The sequence below is a fragment of the Platalea leucorodia genome (assembly GCF_965183815.1).
Source record: "Platalea leucorodia genome assembly, chromosome: 2".
In the NCBI taxonomy this organism is placed as follows: domain Eukaryota; kingdom Metazoa; phylum Chordata; class Aves; order Pelecaniformes; family Threskiornithidae; genus Platalea; species Platalea leucorodia.
In genome coordinates, this window is record NC_138824.1 from 127,143,277 (window position 1) to 127,167,066 (window position 23,790).

At 46.9% G+C, this 23,790-nt stretch overlaps 1 protein-coding gene across 3 annotated transcripts in view; it reads right to left on the bottom strand.

The window, feature by feature from the left end:
* Nucleotides 1-4,575: 4,575 nt before the first annotated feature.
* IGSF11 (immunoglobulin superfamily member 11) overlaps nt 4,576-23,790 on the bottom strand; it is a gene marked incomplete at both ends in the record, with an annotated part of 109,358 nt that continues 90,143 nt past the window's right edge. For 2 of the 3 annotated variants that reach the window (XM_082305038.1, XM_082305037.1), the window contains 6 exons: nt 4,576-5,026; nt 5,736-5,886; nt 6,118-6,240; nt 7,241-7,396; nt 8,186-8,393; nt 9,635-9,798. In XM_082305038.1, the coding sequence (XP_082161164.1) occupies nt 4,576-5,026; nt 5,736-5,886; nt 6,118-6,240; nt 7,241-7,396; nt 8,186-8,393; nt 9,635-9,798 (1,253 nt within the window). Of the gene's footprint in view, nt 5,027-5,735; nt 5,887-6,117; nt 6,241-7,240; nt 7,397-8,185; nt 8,394-9,634; nt 9,799-23,790 lie in introns of those variants that run through there. The other variant, XM_082305039.1, reaches the window with a different exon arrangement.

A 23,790-nucleotide genomic window follows, 5' to 3' on the forward strand; every position in this document is an offset into this window, starting at 1 on the left:
CACAAACCAGCTGCACCACAGCTCAGAAGATCCCGATTAGAGTGCAGACACAGAAAGACACTTACGTGCCTAAAGTAGATGAAGCTGGGATGCAAAATGTTGCTTCCAAGAGAAATCCAGTAACCTGCAAAAACGTACCAATGTGTTTGATGAAACCAGAAATTTATCACGAAAATTCACCCAATATTTTTCCTTTTGCTGGGGGGGATCAAAAAAATTTCAGTTTTATTTCCTCTGCCCAGTACCAAATTGATCACCCAGTTACCTCAGTCCTGAGTGTCATCTGTGGCTACCTCGATTTGAGGTACTCTTCATGAGGACTTAAACCATGATATAAGGAGGATTGATCTCGTGATCATCCCAGGTCCTCATGGGGAAGCCAGGCAGTCTTGGACAAGACACCATCTGGTAGACTGGCTTCCACTGGAAACTCATCTGTGTTCTGGCAAGAGTTTGTTGAAGTGCATGCATCTGGGTAATTTTATTTTTTTTTAGTTCAGATGAATCAGCAGATCCATGTCCAAAAGCTGTGTAAGTTAAAAAAACTTCTGGCAGTCAACAGTCCAGATTTTCCAAATGTTTTAAATTGAGCTCTCATCTACACCAACCTCTAAAAAGATGCCCACTTTTAAAGTGTAAAGCATCCTCTCATGGTTATTTCTCTGTCTCAGCACTCAAATGTACAGTTAATCCTTGTGCTAGAACAAGTTTCCTTCTGATATTCTTTGGTGGAAGGTGATGTAATCAATAGGCACTGACATTTAAAGTAACTTTCGTGACACCTGCTGTGGTGGACAATCCCTTCTACACAGCTGGGGTTGAAGGCTGTCAGCAAACTCAGGCATTTCGGTAGTGACTTCCACTTACAACTATAATAACTTGAACATTTGTTTGCTTTTTAAGGATAAATAGTTACTCTGGAGCACTATCAAAACCTCTAACTTGTATTATTTTTGGGTAGATATTTGTATTGCAGCAATGCCTCACTAGGTACAATTTACAGGCTAAAACTCCAGCATACTAGGTGCTGCACAAACCTCGTGAATGATCCTTCATCTCAGGAAATTCTGCTCTAGATCAATAGTCAGAGATATGCAGAAGAATGACATAAGGGGCAAGCCAGTGGCAAGGAATGACTAGTATAGCAGAATACTGACAGGGCTATCATGGGAATAAAATGCAAAGATGCTATTAATGTCACATCAAGGTTGCACAATCAAAAGATGAAAAATGCAAACATTAAGATTCCTACGGCAACTTTCCAAAAATTGCAATGCAGTGATCTCATTTACTGTAAGGCCTATAGCTGAAAACACATTTACAGGAGTATTTTAAACTAGGTGTTGAAAAATATCATGGAATGAGAACACGATACATGTGCAGCAGGGCTGAATTACCACTGCTGTTGGATTGGTAGGTTTCTGGTTTTAATAATCATTCTCAGAATATCTGGGGGATTTTAGAGAAGAAACAGGGAAAATGAAACATGAAGAGAAAAATGCAAAATCTTTGGCAAAACATCAGGTTGCCCTAACTGATAATAACCTGCTGCCAGCAGCTGTTGATACGGACCAAGAAGTCTGTGCTTCCCAGTCCCCTTATGCCCTGGAAGTGTGAATGATCAGACAGTGAAATTTCCCATGCTCTGTCTATGGGGATCAGCACTTTTGTTAACTTCCTGACAGTTTCCCTCATCAAACTTATTCAGATGCCCAAGAAAGTCAGTGAGGACCTTCCTGGTGACTGCCTTAGATCTGGGTTGAACATGCTGTGTTTCAGACTGGAAAAACCAACACACGAGCAAAGTTAGGCAATTTTAAAAAAACATTTCCCCACATCACTCAAAGCAGCAAAGGATCTCCCATGCCAAACAACAGAAAATAAAACTCACCTTTGTCTAGAGAATTAGAGACCTTGCAAGCCTGGGAAATTGTACCTTCAAGGGCAACGTGTCAGACTATTATGAATGAGAAAAACAAGGCTATAGTACCAGGGTTCACTACCAAGCTGGCTGGCCTAATAACATGCAGGTCTTCGTTGCACAGTTGCTGCTTACTGCCAGTCATATCAAGGATGAGTATTAACAGCCAAATTCATTGTAGCTACAGAATTAGGTAGAGGGACAAAAAAAGCAGCAGCAGGCAGTAAGAAGTCCTTTTTTTATATGAATAAAGTTTTATTGAATTTTAGACAATTAGAAAGAACAAAGAAAGAGGAGCAAACAGTCTCATGGAGGGTAGGAACCAGAAGAGCCTTCCCAGTAGAGGAGGGGACCTGCTGAGGGCAGTGTTCCTGTAAATGTTGCACAGGGATTGTTATAAAAGCAGAGAGCATGTGTCTGGGCTTTTCTTTGATTGTTTCTTTTTTTCCCTCCCACATTAGGGTTTCTAAAGCTAGTCGTCTTCCCCCTGTCAATCCTACCACCCAGCATCAAAGTGAGCAGACAGGCACGAAAGAGGACTGCTCCGGTGAAACCTGTATACACACACACAGAGCAACCGCCTGCCTGCACCACCGCAGGGGTTTGCACCCATTCTGGATGGACTTGTGTAAGAGGAGGAAGGAAGGGAGGTTGGATTTTTTTTTCTCTTTTTTCTTTTCTTTTCTTTTTTATTTTAAGCAAAGAAGGCACAAAATCTCAGCCAAGCTTCAAACCTAGTGCTGCCTGGGAGCCCTCAACCTGCCCAAAAGCTAGTGTGTCCATGTGGGAACCCAGCCCTCACCTCACCTCTCCCCCCTCTTCCTCAGTATCTGTGCTTGCATTTGAAAGGTACCGCTCAGGCAGAAAGCCCTGCCCAAGGTTTGTGCACTGCTAGGGAAAGTAAAGCTGTGCCAGGCAAGGAAAGTGGGGATGAAGAAGAGTCTGTTGGCTTAAACGGACCCTTTTTCCAATGTGAGAGCTACGGAAAGTCACCTGTGACTCCCCTCGTTGCTCTTCCAAGAGCAGACCTGGGAGGGCTCTGGTGCTTTTGGAGGTGACCACTGCCTTTACATGTGCAAGGGTTGGTGTTATGCAGGAGGGCCGAGACACCCATCTAGGCATTTCCCCTTTGAGCCAATGCTCTCTGGGAGGGTCAGTCCCAGCCCTCAGTCCAGCCCTCCAAATGGCACCAGGTTCCTTCAGAGGTTTCAACTCTTGGCTTTGATTAAGGCTATTTAGTTGCAATAGAAAAAGGATAGGTGACAGACACAACCACCCCCTGGCTGCGGGAAGATGGCAGAGCCATTGGCAGATGCCACCAGTACCTGTCCCTGGGACACTGCAGGAAGTAGGGGAGGCAGAGAGATAGCACGTGGGCTTCCACAGGGTTACCATTAAGCCCCTGCTTTTACTCTTTCTAAGGAAAGAGATTTGGAAATGAATCCTGCCAGCCTCAACATCTGGGAAGTCAGTGCACATGGGAGAGTGGGAATGAAAACTGTGATGCCTCCGTATGAGGGCCCCAAGCACAATATGTGCCCCGCCATGCCAGCCAGCCCTGGATAGCCCAATGAGGAAAACCCACCATGCAAACACCAAAGCTGTGGGGTTTGAAGCCACTTGCCCTGAACCAGAGCAGCCCAGGGGCAGCAGACACCTCTGGACCTGCCTGCTGCTCTGCCACACCATCCTGATCCTCTCTGCCTCCAGAATAACCCCAGCAACACCCCAAAAGAAAAAAAAAAAGACGCAAGCCCTACAGCAGCAGCAGCAGCGACGCACCCTCTCGCCCTGAACGGAGCATCTCGGGGAAAGACGCTCAGATGGCTGCGTCCTCCACAGCCATGAACAGGGTTCTGGTGGCACCCCAAGCTAGTGCAGGAAAAAGACCCAGTCTGACAAGGACCTGTCTGTGTCTGTGTCTGTGTGCGTGCGTGTTGGGGTGGGCAAAGAACTGCAACAAAGACAAACGCTTCCTGGTCTGTGTTGTCACCCAGCCATCCCCATGGCCAGGCTGGTGGCTGTGCCTCCGTCTTGCCCCTCCAGCCTGGCCCATGCCTCCTCACACCCAGCCGCAGTGCACTGCCCTTCCTCGTCTGGCAGTGGGGCCAGGGACATGAGGAGGGGGCCAGGGCCACCATGGTGAGGCATACCCCGCCTCAGCACCCCTCCCCGCCCAGCCCTCCCTGCCCCAATGCAGGCTGTCATCCTCTTGGAAATAAAACGGCAACAACAATGGAAAAAAAAATAATATATATCTCTCTCTCCCCAAACCTCCCTGAAAGACCCAAATGGATGGAATCGACCTTCAGCAAAACCAAGGGGAAACAAAAGCAAAAGTCCCCCCCGAGGTCAGGGCCAGGCACATGTCCCGGCCGGGGCCCAGCAGCCAGGCGTGCATCCTGACCTCCCTGCTCCCCCGGCCTTGGCACATCTGCGGCGTCCACCAGCACAAGGAGCTCCAACAGCCGGCGGGGATGTGGCACGGCCAGGACTGTCCCACTGGCCGGCAGCAGCCTCGGAAAGGGAGGGCAGGGGGGAGAGGCGCGTGTGTGTCCCCCTGCTGCCTCGCCGCCTTTCAGGAAGGAGTAGGGTCTCTTCGCCCCACTGGGTACAAGAGGCCCCTTGCTTGGTTCTTGACCGCTGGCATGACCCTACACAAGGGAGCCGGCCCGGCTCTGGGCGGGCACCATGACGGGGACAGCCCCGATCCGCTCCAGCGTGGCCTGGCTGACAGCATAGGAACGGGTGTGCGGCGGCCGCGGCTTCCTGCTGACCGAGCCATTGCTCCGGATCACCTCCTGAGGGGACGGCGCTGTGCTGGCCGTCACCACCAGCGTCTTAGGGGGAGCTGGGGATGGGTGGCCACCATTGGCATAGACAGGGCGAGTGCTCGTGCTCCCCGAGCGGGAGAAGGGGGGCTGGTGGGCATCGTTGCTGTTGCTGAAGCGAGTGAAGGAGTCTGTGGCATGGTTGGCTTTGGGGTCGTTCCAGTAGCGGCTGTTGTAGGTGTTGGAGGAGGTGAGGGTGTCATTCTCCGACGAGGACGCGTCGGCGTGGAATGTCTTTGCAGCGGAGGAGCATTTGGGCGGCAGGTCATCCTCCCTGGGAAGGAGAGGGTGTGAGGGCACATGGAGGATGCTGCCCCACTTGCCCAACACCCACCCCTCCGCCACACCCTGCTGGAGTCAACATCATCAATTCAAGGTGAAGGACAGCACCAATGTGAACCAACACTGCTCCTTGGCCCATTTGCTCATACCTCTTTGCAGGACCCACCTCTGTGCACATTAATTGCTCCATGTGCCTACTGATGAGGCAAACAACCCACACCCATGTGTCTAGGAGGGCAAAACCAGTGGTTGTCACAGCCACTGGTACGACGCAGGCAGTCAGTATGACTGTACCTGTACAACCAATGAAGCTGATCCTCAGGGGAGCTGCAGGAAGCTACCAGAGGGAAACACTGTGGCTGTAACATCAGCGAAGATTAAAGTTGTATCTCCAGAACTCTTGAGCTATCACTGTCTGGTGTTGTGGGTCAGGATCCCCATCATGTGCAGAGTCACTCTCTTATGGAGCTAACAATGTCAAACCAAACCTCTCAATAAAGGCCATACTGAAAACAAAAATCTGTCGTTACCATTCTTCATTTGCTCCCTCCTTTTTCTGGGCAGATAACAGACATCTTCCCCTGGCCCAGGGGAAGACACTCAGGATTAGCATGAGTGAGATTTCTGATTGCCTTCCTACCAGCCGCTGCTTTTGCTGGGTGATCAGAGGTCCCCTGCCACCAGCTTTCCCTGGCCCTTACCTTATCTCATTGGGAATCTCCTCTTCTTCTTCTTCTTTGTGTTTATTTTTCCAGTAAAACAGTGCCACAGCCACCAACACAATGCAAACAACGAGCACAACAGCGCCTGTGGCCACCGCTCCTGCAATCAGGCCAATGCTCCGGGGGTGGGCTGTGGGGACGATTGAACAGAGAATGGAGAAGAAATCAGGGCTGGGCTGTGGCCATCCATGAGCATTTGAAGCTACCGTGGCTTAGGAGGGGGGAAAGGCAACGTCCCCATTCCAGGGCACAATGATCTTCTGATAGAGAGGAACATGGTGGCTCACAGCAAACATGGTTACACGCTTTACTGTCACAAGACAGAAGCAGGTGGCCAAGCCTCCCTTGGCAAAATACTTACGTGCAATGACTTGCAGGTCCAGAAGGCAAGTGCTGGTTCCAATGGCATTTGAAGCCACACATTGGTAAAGACCTGAGGACACAGTGCTGATATTTCGGAGAGTGACAGTGCCCTGGACTTGGTCTAGTCAGAGAGAAAAGAAGGATTTAAATCCCTCCCCCCCTTGAGGAAAACCATGAAAAGGCAAAGCCAGCAAATAGAGAATTTTGGTGTGAGACTCTTAAGGAGAAATAAATAAGGAAATAACCTTGAGATGGAAGCATTGTGCACACACACACAGACACAAGATTAGGTCTTAAGGAGCTTACACTAGATGTTTCTTTTTTGTCTTATAGATGAATTTCTGCAAATGAAAGCTTGGGACTCTCAGCATTGTGTGAGAAAAGGGAGGAAAGAAGAGACGTGCAATTACCTATACCCAGATCTACCTGCTAAATTCAATCCTGCCCTGCAGAAGCCCTGCTCTCCCATCCCTGGGCTCCCCACCCCATGCTCTGCCAATTTTCCTCATTCCTGAATTATGTAGAACTTAAATGCTTGCTTATTCTTAAAATACAGTAAGATGAAGGGCAAAAGTACAGCTATCACTACTTGGTCAGGACACCTAGGCTAAGAAATCTTATGGATGGGACTTTGGGCTGGGCAATACCCAGTCTGATCAGAGCCTTGCTTTTACACACATGTGAAATGCAATTCTGGCAGTAACTTATTGGAGAACAGTGATCTCAGTGTGAGAAGCTGGCAGTATTTTCCTGGGGTGATTCTGCCTCCATTTTCCCAGTTTCTAGTCAATGAGCCTTTCATTTGATTTAAAATGCAGGTGAGTCAGCAGCTGAAATCTCCAGCCACATGCCAACATGTGGCACCCATGCTCTCTCTCTCCCATTCGACCAGACCCTTGTTTCTCAATGGGGAACATGTTTCTGTACCAAAAAAACATGAAAATTTAAGCGGCCACTGGAGGGTGCGTAGTCCACCATGGGCTCTAGGAATCTTTGTTCGATAAAGTGACCATGCAAGTGACGGCAGACACTCAACGAGCTATGCCATCTCTGGTGGCTCAGACAAAGGAAAGCCCAGGCTGTCACCTGGGAAATAAGAGGATAATCAACAGAACAAGCACCTTGTGTGGCAGTTGGGGGCAACTTGGGAACATTGTCCAGTTTCTCCCAGAGGTATGTTGGCCGGGGGATGCCTTCTTCCGAGCTGCAGGTCAGTGTGATATCGCTGCCCACGTCCAGGGATCCCTGGATTCTGCAAAGCGGGGCAGAAGGAGGAACTGCGAGAGAAGAGGGGAAAGTGACAGCAGATCAGGAAATATGACCACACAGTGGAGTGCAGGCTCCTTCTGGACACGCGCTGCTGGGGAAAACAAGGACACCGGCATGAGCTGACAAAGGGACAAGAGGGAGGCAGCAGACAAAAACCCATTAAGGTTTGGGGGGTGACAATTCACAAAGATTCCTGACCCACCAGCCCATCAAGTTTACAGACTACTGCTGACTTTTACAGGACCCAGTACACTTAGATCTCTCCCTGGAGAAAAAGAAGGTGAACATTTCTGTATTTGAGACAGCAAGGGTGGTGAGAGCTAACAGAGCCGCAGACAGAATTGCTGTGGCTGGGTTTTGCCTTCTTATCCCTATAACAGCACACACTCTGGAGTATTTAACGTCCTAGGGAGCATCCAGTACTAATTGTTTTCATGAAAAGGAAGCAAAGATCTAAAGTCATTCACTTCTCCTGTTGCTATGCTCAAAATTCTTATGGTCCCTTCAGCTCTCCAGGATGCCTTCATACTTTATTCATGCTTCTTTGCAACTCCACATCACAATGCTGCCACAAAAGCTTTCTTTCCACCATATTTTACAACTCCATTTTATACTACCTGCATATGAAGGCTATGTGCCCTACAAACTCCCACAATATCCACTAGGCAGCCCATCCCTCATGACAGGATGTCCATGGGCTCCAATGCATACACTACCATATTGCTCTGCTCTGATGCACTATCATGCACAGAGGATCCCTGTTCCTCCCCTCTCCCCCATAATTCCAATAAACACACCCAAGACAGTAAGTCCAATGACTCCAATATTCCTGACGCCTCGGTCGGGAAGATTGTTGACCAAACACTGGTATGTGCCAGTATCCGATAGCTGAGTGTTGTTGATGAAGATGGAGGCACTGGTGGTTGGCATTGTCACAGCAAACCCCACTCGTCCATAGAACTGGGGTGCACCACCAAAGATCTGACCCCCTTGGTAGAGAATAACCTGGAAAAGAAAGGAAGGCTCAAACAACACTCTTCAGTAGTTGAGCAAGGAGGAAGAACAGCAAGCAAAACATGGGCTTCCAAAGCCAAAAGGACCTGTTCCTAAAGCATCTCTAACTAACCAGACCTCAATATACAGTTGTCCAAGGCAGACCAATCCTAGCAGAGGGGTTTTCTCTAAAAGAGGAACACACTCTGTAGCCTGTTTTATGTCAATAAAAATGTTCACAGAGGTAACAGACCAGATAGATACCCAAGTCTTCTGGCATAGCTGGATTGGCAATACCAACCTGCTTCATATGATAGTCATTACCCATCTGTACATGATCGATGTAGAGAGGCAGAGACTCTCTGCAGGTCAGTGAGTACTTTGCTGGAAAGCATCCACCCAGTGGACAGTATTATTTTGAGTCTCATCCAGTAAGATCCTGCCATGATTTGACACTTCTTACTGAAGATCATTGGGATGATCGTTGGGAATGACAGGCAATGCAACCCTTGAATCTACACAGCCTCTACCAGTCAGATGGCTTATATAGCAGTCTGTACTCAGACCAAGTCCCTGAGGAGCAAGTACTCTTTGGTGCAGGTTCTCATAACTGAATACCAAATGTGATGGAGGCAGTGTGACCCAAGATAGATGCATTTCAGAGCAATGGCATTCTTCTGCTATCAGAGTATGTGGGCAAAAACCAGGCCATCAGATCTCAGGTTATGATTGTTGTGCCCACCACAACAGACTCTCATTTGCTAATGTTCGTAAGAATGGACTTGCATAAGCAACGGACAGTGAAAAAGTAAGAGGGGAAGTAAAAGGGGAGATGAGTCTATGAGAGGCCATGTGTTCTGGCACATTTTACACAGATTTCACAGGTTTAAGCCTGAAGCCGCTCTCAGATCCTCCAAATCCCATATGCAGCACACCAAAACCTGGATTACATCTCCTGTGCTCTTTTGAACACACAAACCACCAGAAATCCAGGGCAGCCATACAGTATCACATACACCTACCCCAATTGCACATTCAGCCAAGGCAACCAAGGACACAATGTGCATCAGTTAACAAAGCATTGAAGAAATCAGATTCATGTAAGATCCAGAGGGCATGTTCAGCAATGAAGGGAATGTTCTGGGACAACCAGAGACTCAGCACTGTAAAGGGACTACATCCAGATCAGTGTGAAAAGGGTGAGGAAAAGGAAAGCCTCAAAGAAATGCATGTTTCAGCAAGAAAGGACCTACCTGTTGAGGCTGGTTGGCGTTAGAAAGAGGAATGACCATCCAGATGACATTAAGGTTAGTGAGAGCAGCGTTAGTGGTGAAGGTGCAGGGCAATACTGCTGTCTGGCCCCGGGCAACCTGGATACTCCCTGAACTGACTGACACCTCCAGAGGACACACCAGACCTGGAAAGAGAAGGACACCCAGTTCAAGCATTTCAGGAGAAGGACATCCAGTTCAAGCATTGCAGGTGGCCCCATACATGTGCAGGTCATGACAGCAGCATCCTGTTGTTACCCAACTGTCCCTTACCAATTACTTCAGGCTAAAAAGAATTATATTCCTCCCTCAACAGATCAGGCTACTCTCATGCAGACATTTTTCACAGGCAAATGTAGATAGGTGTCCCTTTTAAGTGAGAGCACTCTAGTTTCAGAGCCTCTGAAAACAACAGGTTTTGTTTTGGTGATGGGGAAAGATCTGGAAGAGCAGCCAAGCTGTGTCTAAGAGATAATGAAATATGTTTTCAAACCCATCAATCTTAATGATGCCCAACATCACTGAAACAGAAAAGGAAACTGCATTCTGAAAGTCTTCACCAAGACGTAAGAAGGAAGACTGTGTATTATTAAAGAAGAAACACAGCTCTCCCCCCACTCCTACCCCTCATAAAGTCCAGCATGAGCAGAAACATTTTAGTACTATTTTTAATTTAAAGGGTTAAAAATCTAAATCTTTTCCAGTCCAGGTATTTCTATCTAGCTGGTGAAAAACGACTACTGATAATGGAGAATCTCATCAAATCTCATTTATTTTCCAGCATTTCCACCATTCACTTCTTTGCATTCCACACAGGCTGGACAGGGCTCAAAGCCTGATAAGCCCTAGCTTCCCAGCACAGCAGCTTAAAGCTGCAGTTTTCAGACTGCAAGTTACAGAGGGAAATATCTCCATTCCTACTGCCAAAATCTTGTCAAATGAAACTAACCAAGGAGTCACCACCACCATTTTGAGTAGCACTAAAATTCTTTAAACCATTTTTCCCCACAAAATCAAAACATGGACTACAAAAAACCATCTCTCTATATGACAGCTCACTATCTTCTTGTTCAAAGCATGTGGGAGGCTGCTGGAGGAGAAGGCAAGGAGTTTTCAAGATCCAAGGCAATACCAGAGTATTGCTAGCACCCAGGTGGAGTCTGTGGACCACCCTATTCTCTTGCTGACTCCAGGAAGGACTGCCAGCAAAGTTTCTCTTTTCTGCCAAAAGACACTTGTTTGCTGAAGGGGAAATGCTCCATAAGAATAGGTTTCTGTCTGAGCTACGAAGAAATCGAACAGGCTAATTTCTGAGAAAAAGGTGAGTGGTCTCCCGCACACTTAGCTGCTGGGATCCTTCCCAGCCTACATAATGGAGAGATGGGGCGCTGAGATCCTAGAAGTGCTGAGCTTCAGATACTACAGATCCAAAGTTTCTAGCACCTGAACAGCCTATGATGAGTTCCTGGGTTTGGACTGACTGGTCTGGAGCTGCAATAGCCTAGCTTGCAAATCCTCAGCAACCTCCTCTGGACTTCCTTTCCCTCCTCCATATCTCCCACCTCCAAAGCCCTAGGTAGTTCGATAAGGCTCAGAAGTGCTTCAGAACAGACCCAGACAAAATGCCATTTTAATCTCTCCAAGTGAAATTCACGAGTTTCTTACTTTGCAGAAAAAAGACCCAAGTCTGACTTTCCTCACAGCCTTGGAACATATTTAAAAATATGGAACACTTTGGAAATTCCTACAGAAATAGTTCATCTCTGGTGTTAACATCTCAGAGAATTAGGTGCCTGGATGAGGAACAGCTGGTGAAAGCTTAATCCATCAATCTCCTATTCAGGGCTGTCAGCAGCAAGCGGGAGTAAATAATTTGAAGAGCCAGTAATAAGCATCACCTTTATTACAAGGTATCTGCCTTCCAGTTGTGTCTGTGGTCAACAGACTGGGAATGGTTTTGGACTCCTCATTTGATTATGGCTGGCCAGGCAGTGGCAGTAGCTCAAAAACCAGAAGTGATCCATGTCAACTTTGGAGACGTCTTTTACTGAATATGACCCTGACAAGGGATCATCTTTTCTGCAGGCCTAAATTTGAAGGCTACTTTGTCATGACTACTCATCCAGTCCAGCATCATCCATGTGCTAAACAGTGTGCAGGGAGTCACAATAATTTTGACATTTATTGGATTAACCTCTCTCTCCAACATCGTGCAGAAAGCTCTTCTGCCATTTTCAGCATAGATTTAATGAGATGCTCTCCATGAGAGAAAAACCAACTACTAATCTGATTTGGAATAGCAATGTATGTTCAGGAAAAGTAATACTTAAGTGTGAGTATTCATTAATAGCAAATTTACTGGAAAAGTTAGAGTTTACAGTTTGCATCGCAGGGTTAGCTACATCAATCATTCAATTATCAAGATGATGTGATTTTCATACCTAACCACCCTCTTGCTTCTCCTAATATTTACAATTAGTTGACTGTAAGCATCCTGCAGAATAACAAAAACACTAAAATAGAACATGCATAATTTCTTCACTGTAAAAATAATTTTCAATACATTTGAGAATTTCCCAACTGACTTATGAACAATTTAAAAAAGGAAAGAAAACACATAATATTCCCTTTGCTCTGCCAGTGCCCCACTCTTGCCCTGCAGCATCCCACAGCCCCCATGATCTCCTCCCCCTTTCAAGGCACCACAACATCCCTTTTAATTTGAATGTCACAGAGTGGTTTCAGCAGGGGGGCACTAAGGAGGAGCTGAAGTCCTCATCCATTTCTATTGCCAAGGGGAGATGCTTCAAACATGGACATGCAAGATGAGCACCCCACCACCACCATGCTGTCCTGTCTCTATCTTGTTAAACCACCGGGCACATGAGCTCCTCAGACTTGCTTTTGCCTCATGCATCCCAGGGCCTCTCAGCTGCTCTTTGGCCTGGGATGCATACAAGGCAGGCAGCACTTAAAGACAAGGACTCATTTTGTTAAGCTAAGTGGCACCTGCAGGGCTACAGCTGGGGAAAACACACACAACCGCTTCTGACAAGTAAGTTTAAACAAGGCGACAGGGGAGTCAGGAGACCAAATGTAGGCAAAGTCCTTTTCCACCAGCATAAACAGGGAGGTAGGCTGGCGCATTAACACAGCACTGGGAGGGCATTACTACCACGTGACTCCTCTCCCAGGGAGACAGCTGGGAGAGCAAAGATCAAATTTTCTTCAGAAGCTACAGTGTCTTTCTTTATATCTCAGAATACTAGAAAATGTAACACACGTATACATGCCCTTGTCCATCTACGCAAGGATCTACATGACTGCATCCTTCCACACCAATACTCATGGCCCAAAACACAGGTGGATGCACACAAAGACACATACACTTAGAAGCCTGTATACCCAGGAAGACATCTAGTAGGAAAGCTCAACTAAACGTTACATGTTTAAACATTACAAAATTAGGAGTTGCAAAAATGTGGCTTTGCATTAATGCAAAAGAAGGGAGACAGGGGAGAGAGGGAGGAAGAGATTTCAAATTTAGCATATCTATTGGGATAAGGATTTTTCAATGCAGCCTAAGGAATGAGGACTTGAATTCCCTTGGGTAGATATAAATGCAAATATAGATATATGCATACACATACAGCCCAGTCTACTAAGTCAAATTACACATAAGAGGTCAGAAAAATGAAGCAAAGGATGTTGTGAAGAGTCTCTTTTTGCAAAAGTACACAATCCAGATCTTTTCTAAGGATTCAGAGAAGTTTAATGACTTGTGAGAGAAAACAAGACTTGATCACCACCAAATCGTCTCTTAGAATTGGATTACAATGGCCATTACACCCTCTCTTGTATGTGCAGTCTCGTCCTTACTTAGTAATTAAGCATCCCTGTAAGCAGCATGCCTGAAGGAAGAGCAAGGTACACCACTGTCAGCAGAAAGAGGAATGGGCCCTTCCTGTATGTAGAACACTTTGATCTTAGCTTGATTCTGCAAATGGCTTTCTCCTTTGATCCTGATGCAGCGAGCTCCCATCACTAATTAGAACGGATGCTCCATTTTTTTGTCCCCTATCAGGGAACCAGCCAGCAGAACAATGTTTTGGCTACAGAAGTTCTTTTAGAGTTTCTTCATATTTTCAGGACCAAGTAATTATTCTGGCAACAGATCACTCTGATTTCATTTTTGATGGGTCACTATTTCTTTTCCAAGTAACACACACAGCTCCCTCCCTTGCATCCATGAAGGAGTCCACGTAGGTAGTTCATACAGCATGACACAAGCATGTAGGGACCAGTCCTGCAACCAGGATTTGCCTCCCTGCTGGGTATGAGGATGAGGCAGATGCTGCCATGTTTGCTAGCTGCCCTGCAAGCTGAGAGGCTTCAGAATATACCAGATGCAGTAAAGCCGAAAGACATGGGTGCATCTTATCATTTTCACTCATATTAAGTTGACTGAAAATGTTCCCAAGCTCCCACTCACTGCCACACCTTTTTGCCAGAGATCACCAGCAAGACCAGCAAATCACCTCGGCTGACAGCACCGTGAGTGAAATGAGGACTTCCACCACCATCGCTTCACATCAATACGCCAGATTATAACATGAACAGCTAAGGTACAATCACCAGTCCATATTACCATGATGGCAGATGGTCACAGACCACAGGGGCCTCAGAGGCTGCAGAGGCTGTGCTTTCAGGAAGCGCTGTGGTCACGCTGTTGAAGCTGTGCTAAGGGCACGTCCTCCTCTACTGCTGGATCATCCCCAGAACCTGGTTTTCAGAGGCAACCATGCTCAGTGAGATATCTGGGTATCACTGGCTGGGTTGCAGTATAGTGCACAGAGAGGGTCCTCACCCGCTGTATTTAGCTTAGGAGTGTTGATCTGCCAGGACCACAGAAAAACAGAAGTTTCTTTGGAGGGTCATTCATACCATGAAAGTCAAACTCCTGCCCTGCCTTACCTTCCGGATGACACTCTCTGCTTTGCAAGTACCCCCAAGAACTGTTGGCAAGTCAGCAGCATTTGGCACCTGCTAGCAGGAACCTCCTGATACTCAGCGGCGTGGGAGGCTGGGCTAGCATGACTTTGCACACATGGAGGCCAGGGTATAGGATCACTGCAGTGCTGGCAAGCCAGGGAAACAAATGGCCAGGGGAGAAAGGAGGGAGGAAGGTGTGAAAGGGATTAAAAAAACCTCAGCTGCGTGCTTTCTGCATCTCCAGACCTCCAGGGAAAACATGCAGAAATGTGCGTGGCTGGGGGGAAAATGAGAATAAAGCTTCAAGCTATATCAGCTTGCATCTGAGACCCAGGGAATGGCTCCCCCCATCCCAGTGCAATTAGCAATCCTATTGCCATGTGCTGGGGAAGATGCCTTTGGCAGTATGACATTTTGGGTCCCTCGTTAGAGAGGCAAAGATGAGGTCACTCAAAAGTTTCAAGAACAGGGTAAGAACACAATGTTCAATCTGGCAACTGCAGGCAACAGAGGGAGAAACTGCAGAGCAGTCTTTTTCCTGAGATGAAAGGAAAACACAAGTCGCTGTGCCTTTGGCCTGCCTCACATCTCTGAGTCTGGGACCAAAGCTGCCTTCTGTGCTAAAGAAGAGAAATGTCTCCCACCCCAAAAGAGCTGAGGTACAATGCCGACTCAACACACTGAGCAACAGCAAAACCTACGGCCCAGGAAGGAGTTACTCACAGCTGGAGGGGACACTAACAGATGCAGGGAGTACTTCTGCCACAGGACCTGCTAGCGCAGCAACCATTCAAAAGCCCCTGAAGGAGCCTGACTCGCAGTTGTAAGCACTGATAACATTGAAGTTATTCAGCATGATATGACAGCATGCAAACAGGCTGCTCAACAAGCTGTCTGACTGCTGGTCTTACCCATTCTCACCAGGGACTAAGCAACCTCCTGTCATTCTAGATGTGCCACACTTGCTAGTTCAGAATCTATCTAACCAAAAGCAGTATTTACCCAGCGTAGTGTCTGGAGGCAGCTTGCAGTAGACTCCACCCTGCTTGTGGAACCAGCATCACCAAGCACTCTAAAGGAGCACAGATCTGAGTTAATGCCCAGCTAGGCTGAATTATTTCCAGTCCACTAAGGAAATTCTACCATGGAAAAACTTCCAGCCTCCAAAGTCATTCTGCAGGGCAGGCATCTGGGACAGATGCACATTGTCATAGCAGACTGTACCCTGGGACCAATGTGCCCTAGCACAAACTTTCCTGGGGAGGATGCTTGGTAGAGACCACCTTGGAACAATTATCCTGGGAGATGGGAGCAATGGTGAGAAGGGAGGGCTCCACCACACTGTAGCCCTTCTGCCAGCTCACAGCAAGGAGAAGGCAAACTTTGGTCCAGAGACATCCTCAGGGTGATTGCCTCCATGCCCCAGTTTGTGGGCACATGTTATAGAGGTGCTACAGGGAGCCTTCCCAGAGAGCCTGCAAGGCATACTGAGGACACCCAAGAAAATGTCATGCTTCTGTCAGAAAAGAGGGACAGAGACTTTCTAACATAGCTCCTCCTCAAGACACAATCAACACTGCCTAAGCCACTCCCAACAGAAGTTTGTCTAATTTAGTCTTTAAAGCCCCAGACAATGTCTGTACTGTGCAGCACAGGTTAGCAGTCTGGTCCAGTACCCAGCAGCCCCTGTTTTCTTGTAATTCCCAGAGCTCTCGCCAGTGGTGCCTCTGGGCCCCTGCCCTTCCCTCTCTGCAACCCAGCCATGCAAGTCACACTTGCCAACCCCATCCCTTCCCCTCACCCTGTCCAGTTCTCTGCACTATCCCCATCACAATGATGGGCAAGTACGTAGCTCAGAGCTAAAAAGAGAGTTGCAATTGGACAGAGTTTGGCCATTTTGTTCTCTGAAACAGCTGCGTCAAACTTTGAATACCTCAGACACCAGACTGAGAATTTATTGGGAGTAAGACCATTCCCTTTGTTTGAACAAGAACATCCCAAAATAAGGCTCATGCTGGCTCTTTCTGGCTTACAGGTCTGGCAATGGGATAGTAACCTGACAGTGTATAAGGCAAAATACTTTCCAACTCTTTCCTTCCTATCTTTGCTGGCTCTGCAGGACAGACTGGAACAAGCAGCAGGAAAACTATCACATCTAGCATGGTTTTAGAGCAAGACCTCCACAGCACAGGTGTTAAACCTACACTGACACTAACTTTTCCTCTGAGGTGTATACAGTGTTACTCTCTCTGTTAAATGCAGGTCAAAAGCCCAGTTAACCTCTAAGCACCTTTATCCCTGGAGAAATCATCACACACAACTGGTGGTATCTAGTCATCCCTCCAGCATGGAGCCTTCTAAGTAAATAGATCCATTTTACCACAGTAAGAGCAATCTCAGGATTGCTGCCCACCTTGTAGGATATGCGGGCTAGCAGAGACTAATCCAGGGAGAAAACACAATGTCAGGGTCTTGAACTCGAGCCCTGCAGTGTTTCTTGCCAAGAACTAGACCAGCTGATCAGGAATGCTGGCTACCTGTAAATCTGTGCAGATCACACCAACGCTTCTCCCTTACCATTTATAACCTCATCTGAAGTAGACAGAGAGTGAACAGTGAATCTTCCTGCGACCCACTCTGCTCTGGCCTCAGCTGTTGGCTTTGTGAATAGCAATCACTACCACCCCTTGCCACCCTCCCTTTTAGAAATAGGTCTTTCTCTGCAGGCCGGCTGGGAGGAGGATTTCAAACAACTGTCTGATTGAGATGACATGGAGCACATCTCCCTGCCCCTGACCTCCCCAACCTGCAGCCATAGGGGGGATGAAAACTGGACTTTAAGACCAAAAAAAGGCAGGAAACCTTTCAGCTTTACATACTTCAAGAATGGTGTCAGTTCCTTCCCCTGTCCTTGTCAAAGGAGCTGGACTAGCTCTTGCAGGGGTAGAAAAGGGGCTCTCATAACACAGTGAGGAATTTGATTCCTTCTCCATTTCTGGCACAGACTCCCTGGGTCCTGCTGAGCAAGTCATTCAGCTCCAAGTATCCTCAGAGGGTCCCTATTAGTGTGAGATCCTCATTTGCTCAGCTCTAGACCTCAAGGGTTTGATTTGCTGAACTGCTGAGCATTCAAACCTGCTAGGGAAATCGAGAGGGGCTGTGCTCTCCATGTAGCAGGGATCACATTATGTTAAGTTCTCTGTGTAACCTGAACAGTGCTCTTCCAACAGATCTTAATGCTTGTGTTTAATTAGTCACAGTCTTGAAATGCAAAAGAGCTTTTCGAACTGTGAGAAGAGCACAGTGTTAGAGCAACTTGCTAACATGTACAAAGCGGGAACAAGAACCCAAATTGGTTTACAGGTGCCCCGGTAATAGCAGAGTCAGGGGCGTGATGACCCAAATGGTCCTTTCCAATTCTGGACTCCTGCTGTGCTCCCAGTACTGGCTTCTCTTCTGTGTCTCTATCCAGCCTGGCTGGAGCTGCCAGGAGAGCCACCTTCTTCTCAGCTCCTGCTAGCTGGAATGGTTGCCTTGCATCTCTACTGCCTCGGTTGCATTATGCATACAAGTTAGAGATAAAAAAACAACTATATTCTATCATATCAAGATTATAAAAACAGGAAGGGACATTGATAGGAACAAAAATAGCATCTACAATGACATTAGCTAGGATAAAACTAATCAATTGCTGTGCTCTGGGGCATGCGTTAATCCCCTCTCCATGGTGTAGTGTTGCACAATTAGGTACATTATGGAAAGTTTAACACTTCCCTCCGATGCATGCGGCATTGGCTGGAAAGAGAGACTGCTGTGATCTGAGCTGGCAGTCCTTGAATTCACAGCATTTGCAGAGGACTCAAGGAGCAGCTGCACTACTGAGGTTGGGGAATTTTTTGCTTTAGTAGATGAGCAAGACCAGAGGGGACCCAGAGGGGATCAGGAACTCACTCAAGTGCTCACTTATTGCTCCCCTGAATTGAAAGAGGGGCAGGGTGGGTAAGCTTAATTCAGCCCACTCTGTGGGACCATTTGGTATCAATTTTGCCCATTCCTGGCTGTGCTCAGCATCAGAGTTGTCAATGACTTCCCACAGGACTCAGGTGGGCAAATCAGGAGCATGCAATCTGTCTACAGAAGATGGCTGAAGGCTACAACGAGGCAGCATACCCAAGGTACAAACAGGGTGGTGTGTCCTTGCAACAGGGTGCCAGTCATTTCTTTCCTCCTAAGGTCCTCCAGAGATGCCTGAAGCACCATTTTCCAAATCAAAGCCACAGGCAACGAGCAAAGTGAAAGTTCAGCGGGGCACAGAAAGGTATCTCCCTATTCTTTGTCTTCTACAAAGCTGAGACTGGCAAACACAGTCCCTCCTTCTTCACCCCTAGTCCTGTGATAGACCAGCTCTGGGGAATACTGCTGCAGTAACTTAAGATGTTGTCATCCTCTGCTGTTTGCCTTGTTGCTCAGCACAAGATTATTGCCCCCAAACCAGCAAAAGCAGAAAGGAAGCTGTGCCTCCATCTCACAGCCAGGCATTAATCAGCATAACCTGCTGAGGAAGGTGTAAGGACAGACCAACTTGCTTTGCTGTGAAAGGGGAAAGCTGCATTGCAGACACGCTGTCCTGTTCTGCTCACTGCTACAGTAGAGGCATCATCCAAAAGTAATGAATGTCTAGAGATGGGAACATTTTAAATGACCATGGCCAGTTACTTTAGGTGAAGTGACTTGGGAATGAAAGCTTATCAAATGTTCATGCAAGCACATTTAAAACGGGAAGCTCATCTTGAGTTTGCAAAGAGCCTGCAACAACAGCTCAGAGCTGCAGACTTTCCCATTCATCCAGCTCAGATGCCAATATAAACCTCCTACATTCCTCCTCTTAATTATCTTACTGCTTGTCACAGCACATCAGAAAGGAAAATGCACCTTTTACAGCAAAGATTTGTATCTATGTTTCCTAAAAGAGGGAAAAGGCACAGAGTTGACTGAGAGCAGCGAAGGCATACGTTGGCTTCATTTTCGTGAAGCAGGTTGTAAAACCTCACAGGAGCCAGCTCTTAAAATTTGGGAAGCACGACCATGGGCAGTCACTGTCTCTGAAAGCATCCTCAAGCATCCCTATGGGTATCTGTAACCAAACCTGAGGCCAGCTGAGCCCACAACATGCAAAATACAGGATGAAGCTGCATGGGATGAGATGAGAGCTGTATGTAACTTGCTTACCCCAGAGCAGAAGTCTAATTAGAGCTCTCCCCAGGATCTAAAAGCAAAAATAGCCTCGAGTTCCCCCCTGTCCATCCCATTTCTTTGCTTGTATTTTCCCAGCACAGCCCAGTCAGCAGAGATGTGTCACGCTGCAGATCAGTGCCAAGTGCTGGCAACAGCACGTGACATTGCTGACACAGCACAGTTGCCTCCTTTGGGAGAAGGTATCCACTGGTGCCTCTACAAGAGAAATGTATCTTCTCCCAAGACTGGGGAACAGAGAGTTAGGGTTAGGAAGCTGAAATCAAAACAGGTCAGCAAAGCTCTACTAAGACACTCTCTCCTATTTTCTGTTTGCCGAGCCATAAAAAATACATTAACGGCCCAGCAGCTTTGTAAATGATTTATGGTCAAAAGAATAAATTTCTTCCTTCTCTCCTGGTTACAAAAAAAAGCAAGCGCAACAGAGTGATAAACTGCTTAATAAGGGAAAACAACTCAAGGTTTAAATATGTTCAATGGTATATTGAGTGGGAAGGCCAGAGCCCATACGGAATAAGATCAAAGCCCAGTAAAGGTAGCTGGCACAGGGGAAGGCAGGATGACTGGGTGGGCAGGCTGGAATATACGACTTGTGCGTGGTGGAGAGAGGCAGAGGCGTGGGATGCAGCTGCATGGGAAAAGGGGCGGGGGGCGGGGAGAACCATCTCATCAGTGACTTTTAACACTTTAACACAGAATGCATCAAGAGATATGCGTTCTGCATATCCCTCCACCTCCTACTCCCATTACAGGAAAAATGCCATTGAAACACAGACTGCAAACTCACACCTGAGTGACTTTTTCACCCCGACACAATCATCATTAGGTCTAACTCCAGCGCAAATAGTCCCAACCTACAGTTCGACTACGGTTCAACTACTTTTACCCAAAGCACCAAGAGCTATGTCCATCCTCCCCCGAAAGAAGGAAGAGCACAGAGTGATGGACAGAAAAGGGACAGTGCTTGCCCTATTAGGCACAGGCTGGGTAAAGATGCAGGGACATGCTGCTGTGTGGCTCCCTCCCTGCAGTCACCACTGACATCCTCTGAAGTCCTCCAGGAACCTCAAGTGGCCACATGAAACCCAGGCCTTGTTGGTGCTGCTGCATCTTCCAGAAATGACGAGGCAGCAAGGTAATAGGAACACTATGCCTCCACCTACCCAGGTGTTGATGGGCTCCACCACAAACAGGAGTGCACCCATGCATGCAGGGGTGCATGTATGACACAAAGCCACTGAGGCCACAGCAAGGCTTGGGTCAGCAATGAGGGCTCCAAGAAGCTAGGACTTCCTATGTGAGAAAGCTTCCCTGCAAGGGGAAGAGTGAAGCCTAGGCCAGGCTGAGCGAGACCTAGATCAGGCTGGAGAGGGGACGAGGGCAGCCCCAGGAAGGAGAGGTTGGGGGAGAGGAATGTGGGGCTGCGGTAGCAGCGTGGGAGTTGGAATTGGGGCTAAGGAAGTGCAGGGGACCATGAACAGCAGGGCCTGGGGGTAGGAAATAACTCCCCAAGACATGGCCTCACATCTCCAAGCCAAATGCAGGGGAGCTCCCCCAATGCTTCCTGGGGTACCCACCTTGCCTGCCTTCCCCCATTACCAGGATATTCCAGCACCATCATCACCCCATGGTTGGTTATGATGGCCTATGGGGGGTTATAATGGGCTGGTCCCTCAACAAAGGAGTGCCTAAGAGAAAACAAAATAAAATTAAATAATTTAAAATAAAAGCAACCCCTGAGGAGACAGAAACTAGCCATTTCTGAGAAGAAAAGCTTTCATTTACAGACTGATCCCATTCTCCTTCAAGTCAGGAAGGACTGTAACCAGGATGAGTATCAGATTCTTAAAGGATCTGGTCCAGCAGCCCACAACTTTTGGCTGAGGCAATGCCAACAAGTTCGCTATCTGCTTTCCACCCCAAATTTCATGTCTCGTGTATGTTCTCATATTTGGCAGATATTCAGTGTTCACCATGCCTTTGAGGTCCTCTAAAATTTGTCCTGCTCTGTGACTTGGCTATGAGTCCTACTTCACCTATGGTGCTGCCTGCATGGCCAGCAACGTGCCCAGAGCTGCTCAGCCACACACTGATGCCCAGGATGATTTGATATGTCCTAGTAATTCCACTAAAGGTAGTTAAGTCACTGGAAATACACTTGATGTTTAAAAATTAAGCACATGTTTAAGTATCTTGCCAAATCGGGGCTTAAAGGTCTAATCACATTTGCATCCATTTTGATAACAAAACTCCTGTGGCCTGCTGGTATGAGAGAGAGCCTTTAAGTGAGAACATGCACAATCTCAGTGAAATTTCCCTGTCTCATACATGATGCTCAAAATAAGCCTGATAAAAGCATAAAAGCATAATTTTCAGTCTCCAAAAGCAGTCAGGTTGAAACTAGCTTTCACGGGAATGTTCAAAGACATGAGACTTCCATATCTTAAATTTTGTTAATCCCAAACTACTTTGGGATGTAAAATTATTAAAATTATTAAAATTATTAAAAACAAGCAAACAGAAAAGAAACAAAAAAGGCAGGTTCTTTTTCATTTAAATTGAAAATAAAGGAAAACCTAAATTTGTCTTCTGATCTGGCAAATGTCAGGTCAGTAATTGAGTGTTTCAGATTATGAGTTGAGCTGTCTGAAAGAGGTTGTAAAAGGACAATTTTCCACTGGGAAAAAAAAAAAGAGTTTTCATTAAAATCAAAATAGGTTGTAAGAATATCAACTTTGATGACATTTTCAGTGAGTGAAGTCAAAATGAATTGCTTTGACTTTCCCATTTAATTATGGTAATATTGGCACACTTCAGTTCAATAAGGTAAAAACACTTTATTTCAATCCATTTAAACTTTTGCCATATATTTAGATATTACATAAATTCTGACTTCATATAATTTTATTCAGTAATGGTACAGAGTTATACACACACAAATACTTAATATGCTATGGCCTTTCAACATCATGTGAACAGTATCTTTTCCCAATGGAAATTTCCCCTGATTTTTGTTCCATCCACTAAAAAATCTGGACTCTCACTGTGATGTGAAACGAAACAGAGAGGACACATTAGGACTTTCCTGGAATAGATGACCAGTTCGTTACCAGCTTTAGCTATGAAAAACTCCAGCTCCATCTTCACATGGCAACGCCCGGAGTTCAGAAGCTGTAGGTGTTTCTATGTGAAGTTTAGTCCTGATGTTGCTCAAGTGGCCAGCATCAGGCACAGACACTTCCACCATGCACCACAGGAAGACATCTATTTAAGCACTTTGCTGTCCTTTCCCTGAATGAGACTTGCTCCCTGTCCTCACGGAGCTCCATCTTCCCCACCTCCCTTCCCCAAAACCCAAAGTTTTGCTGTGGATGTTGCTTACTATAAATCAATTCCTCACTCTCCAGTCATTTGGGCTAATCATTCCCACATTGCATGATGGAAGCAGGACCAATACATAAATTGTGCGCAGCCAGATTAATGCGAATCTGCTGTCCATCTGCTGCATGCTCTTTTGACATGCAGGTACATGCCAGCACAGGGTGCAAAGGGAAACAAGTCCTAATTCTGGGAGGTTCATGCTGCTCACGTGTACCCAGCGTTGAGGCATCTGCAGCTCTAAGTGTCCAAGCTAAGATCACTGAGCCTGACTTATCACAAATGCTGGGCATCCTCAACACCAGCTGGTACCAGCCCTCCTGCTCTCCAGTTGGGTACCCAGCATCATGCTGGAAAAGCTCAAGTGCAGAAAGTTGCACCGGTAGCTCTAAAATATGCTAGCAATGCACTGGGGCAATGCAGACAGTCTCCATTTTGCAGTGAGGAAAACCAAGATGGAGAGAAGGAATAACTCACCTAAACACCACACAGCAGGTCAATGGTGAGACAAGAAT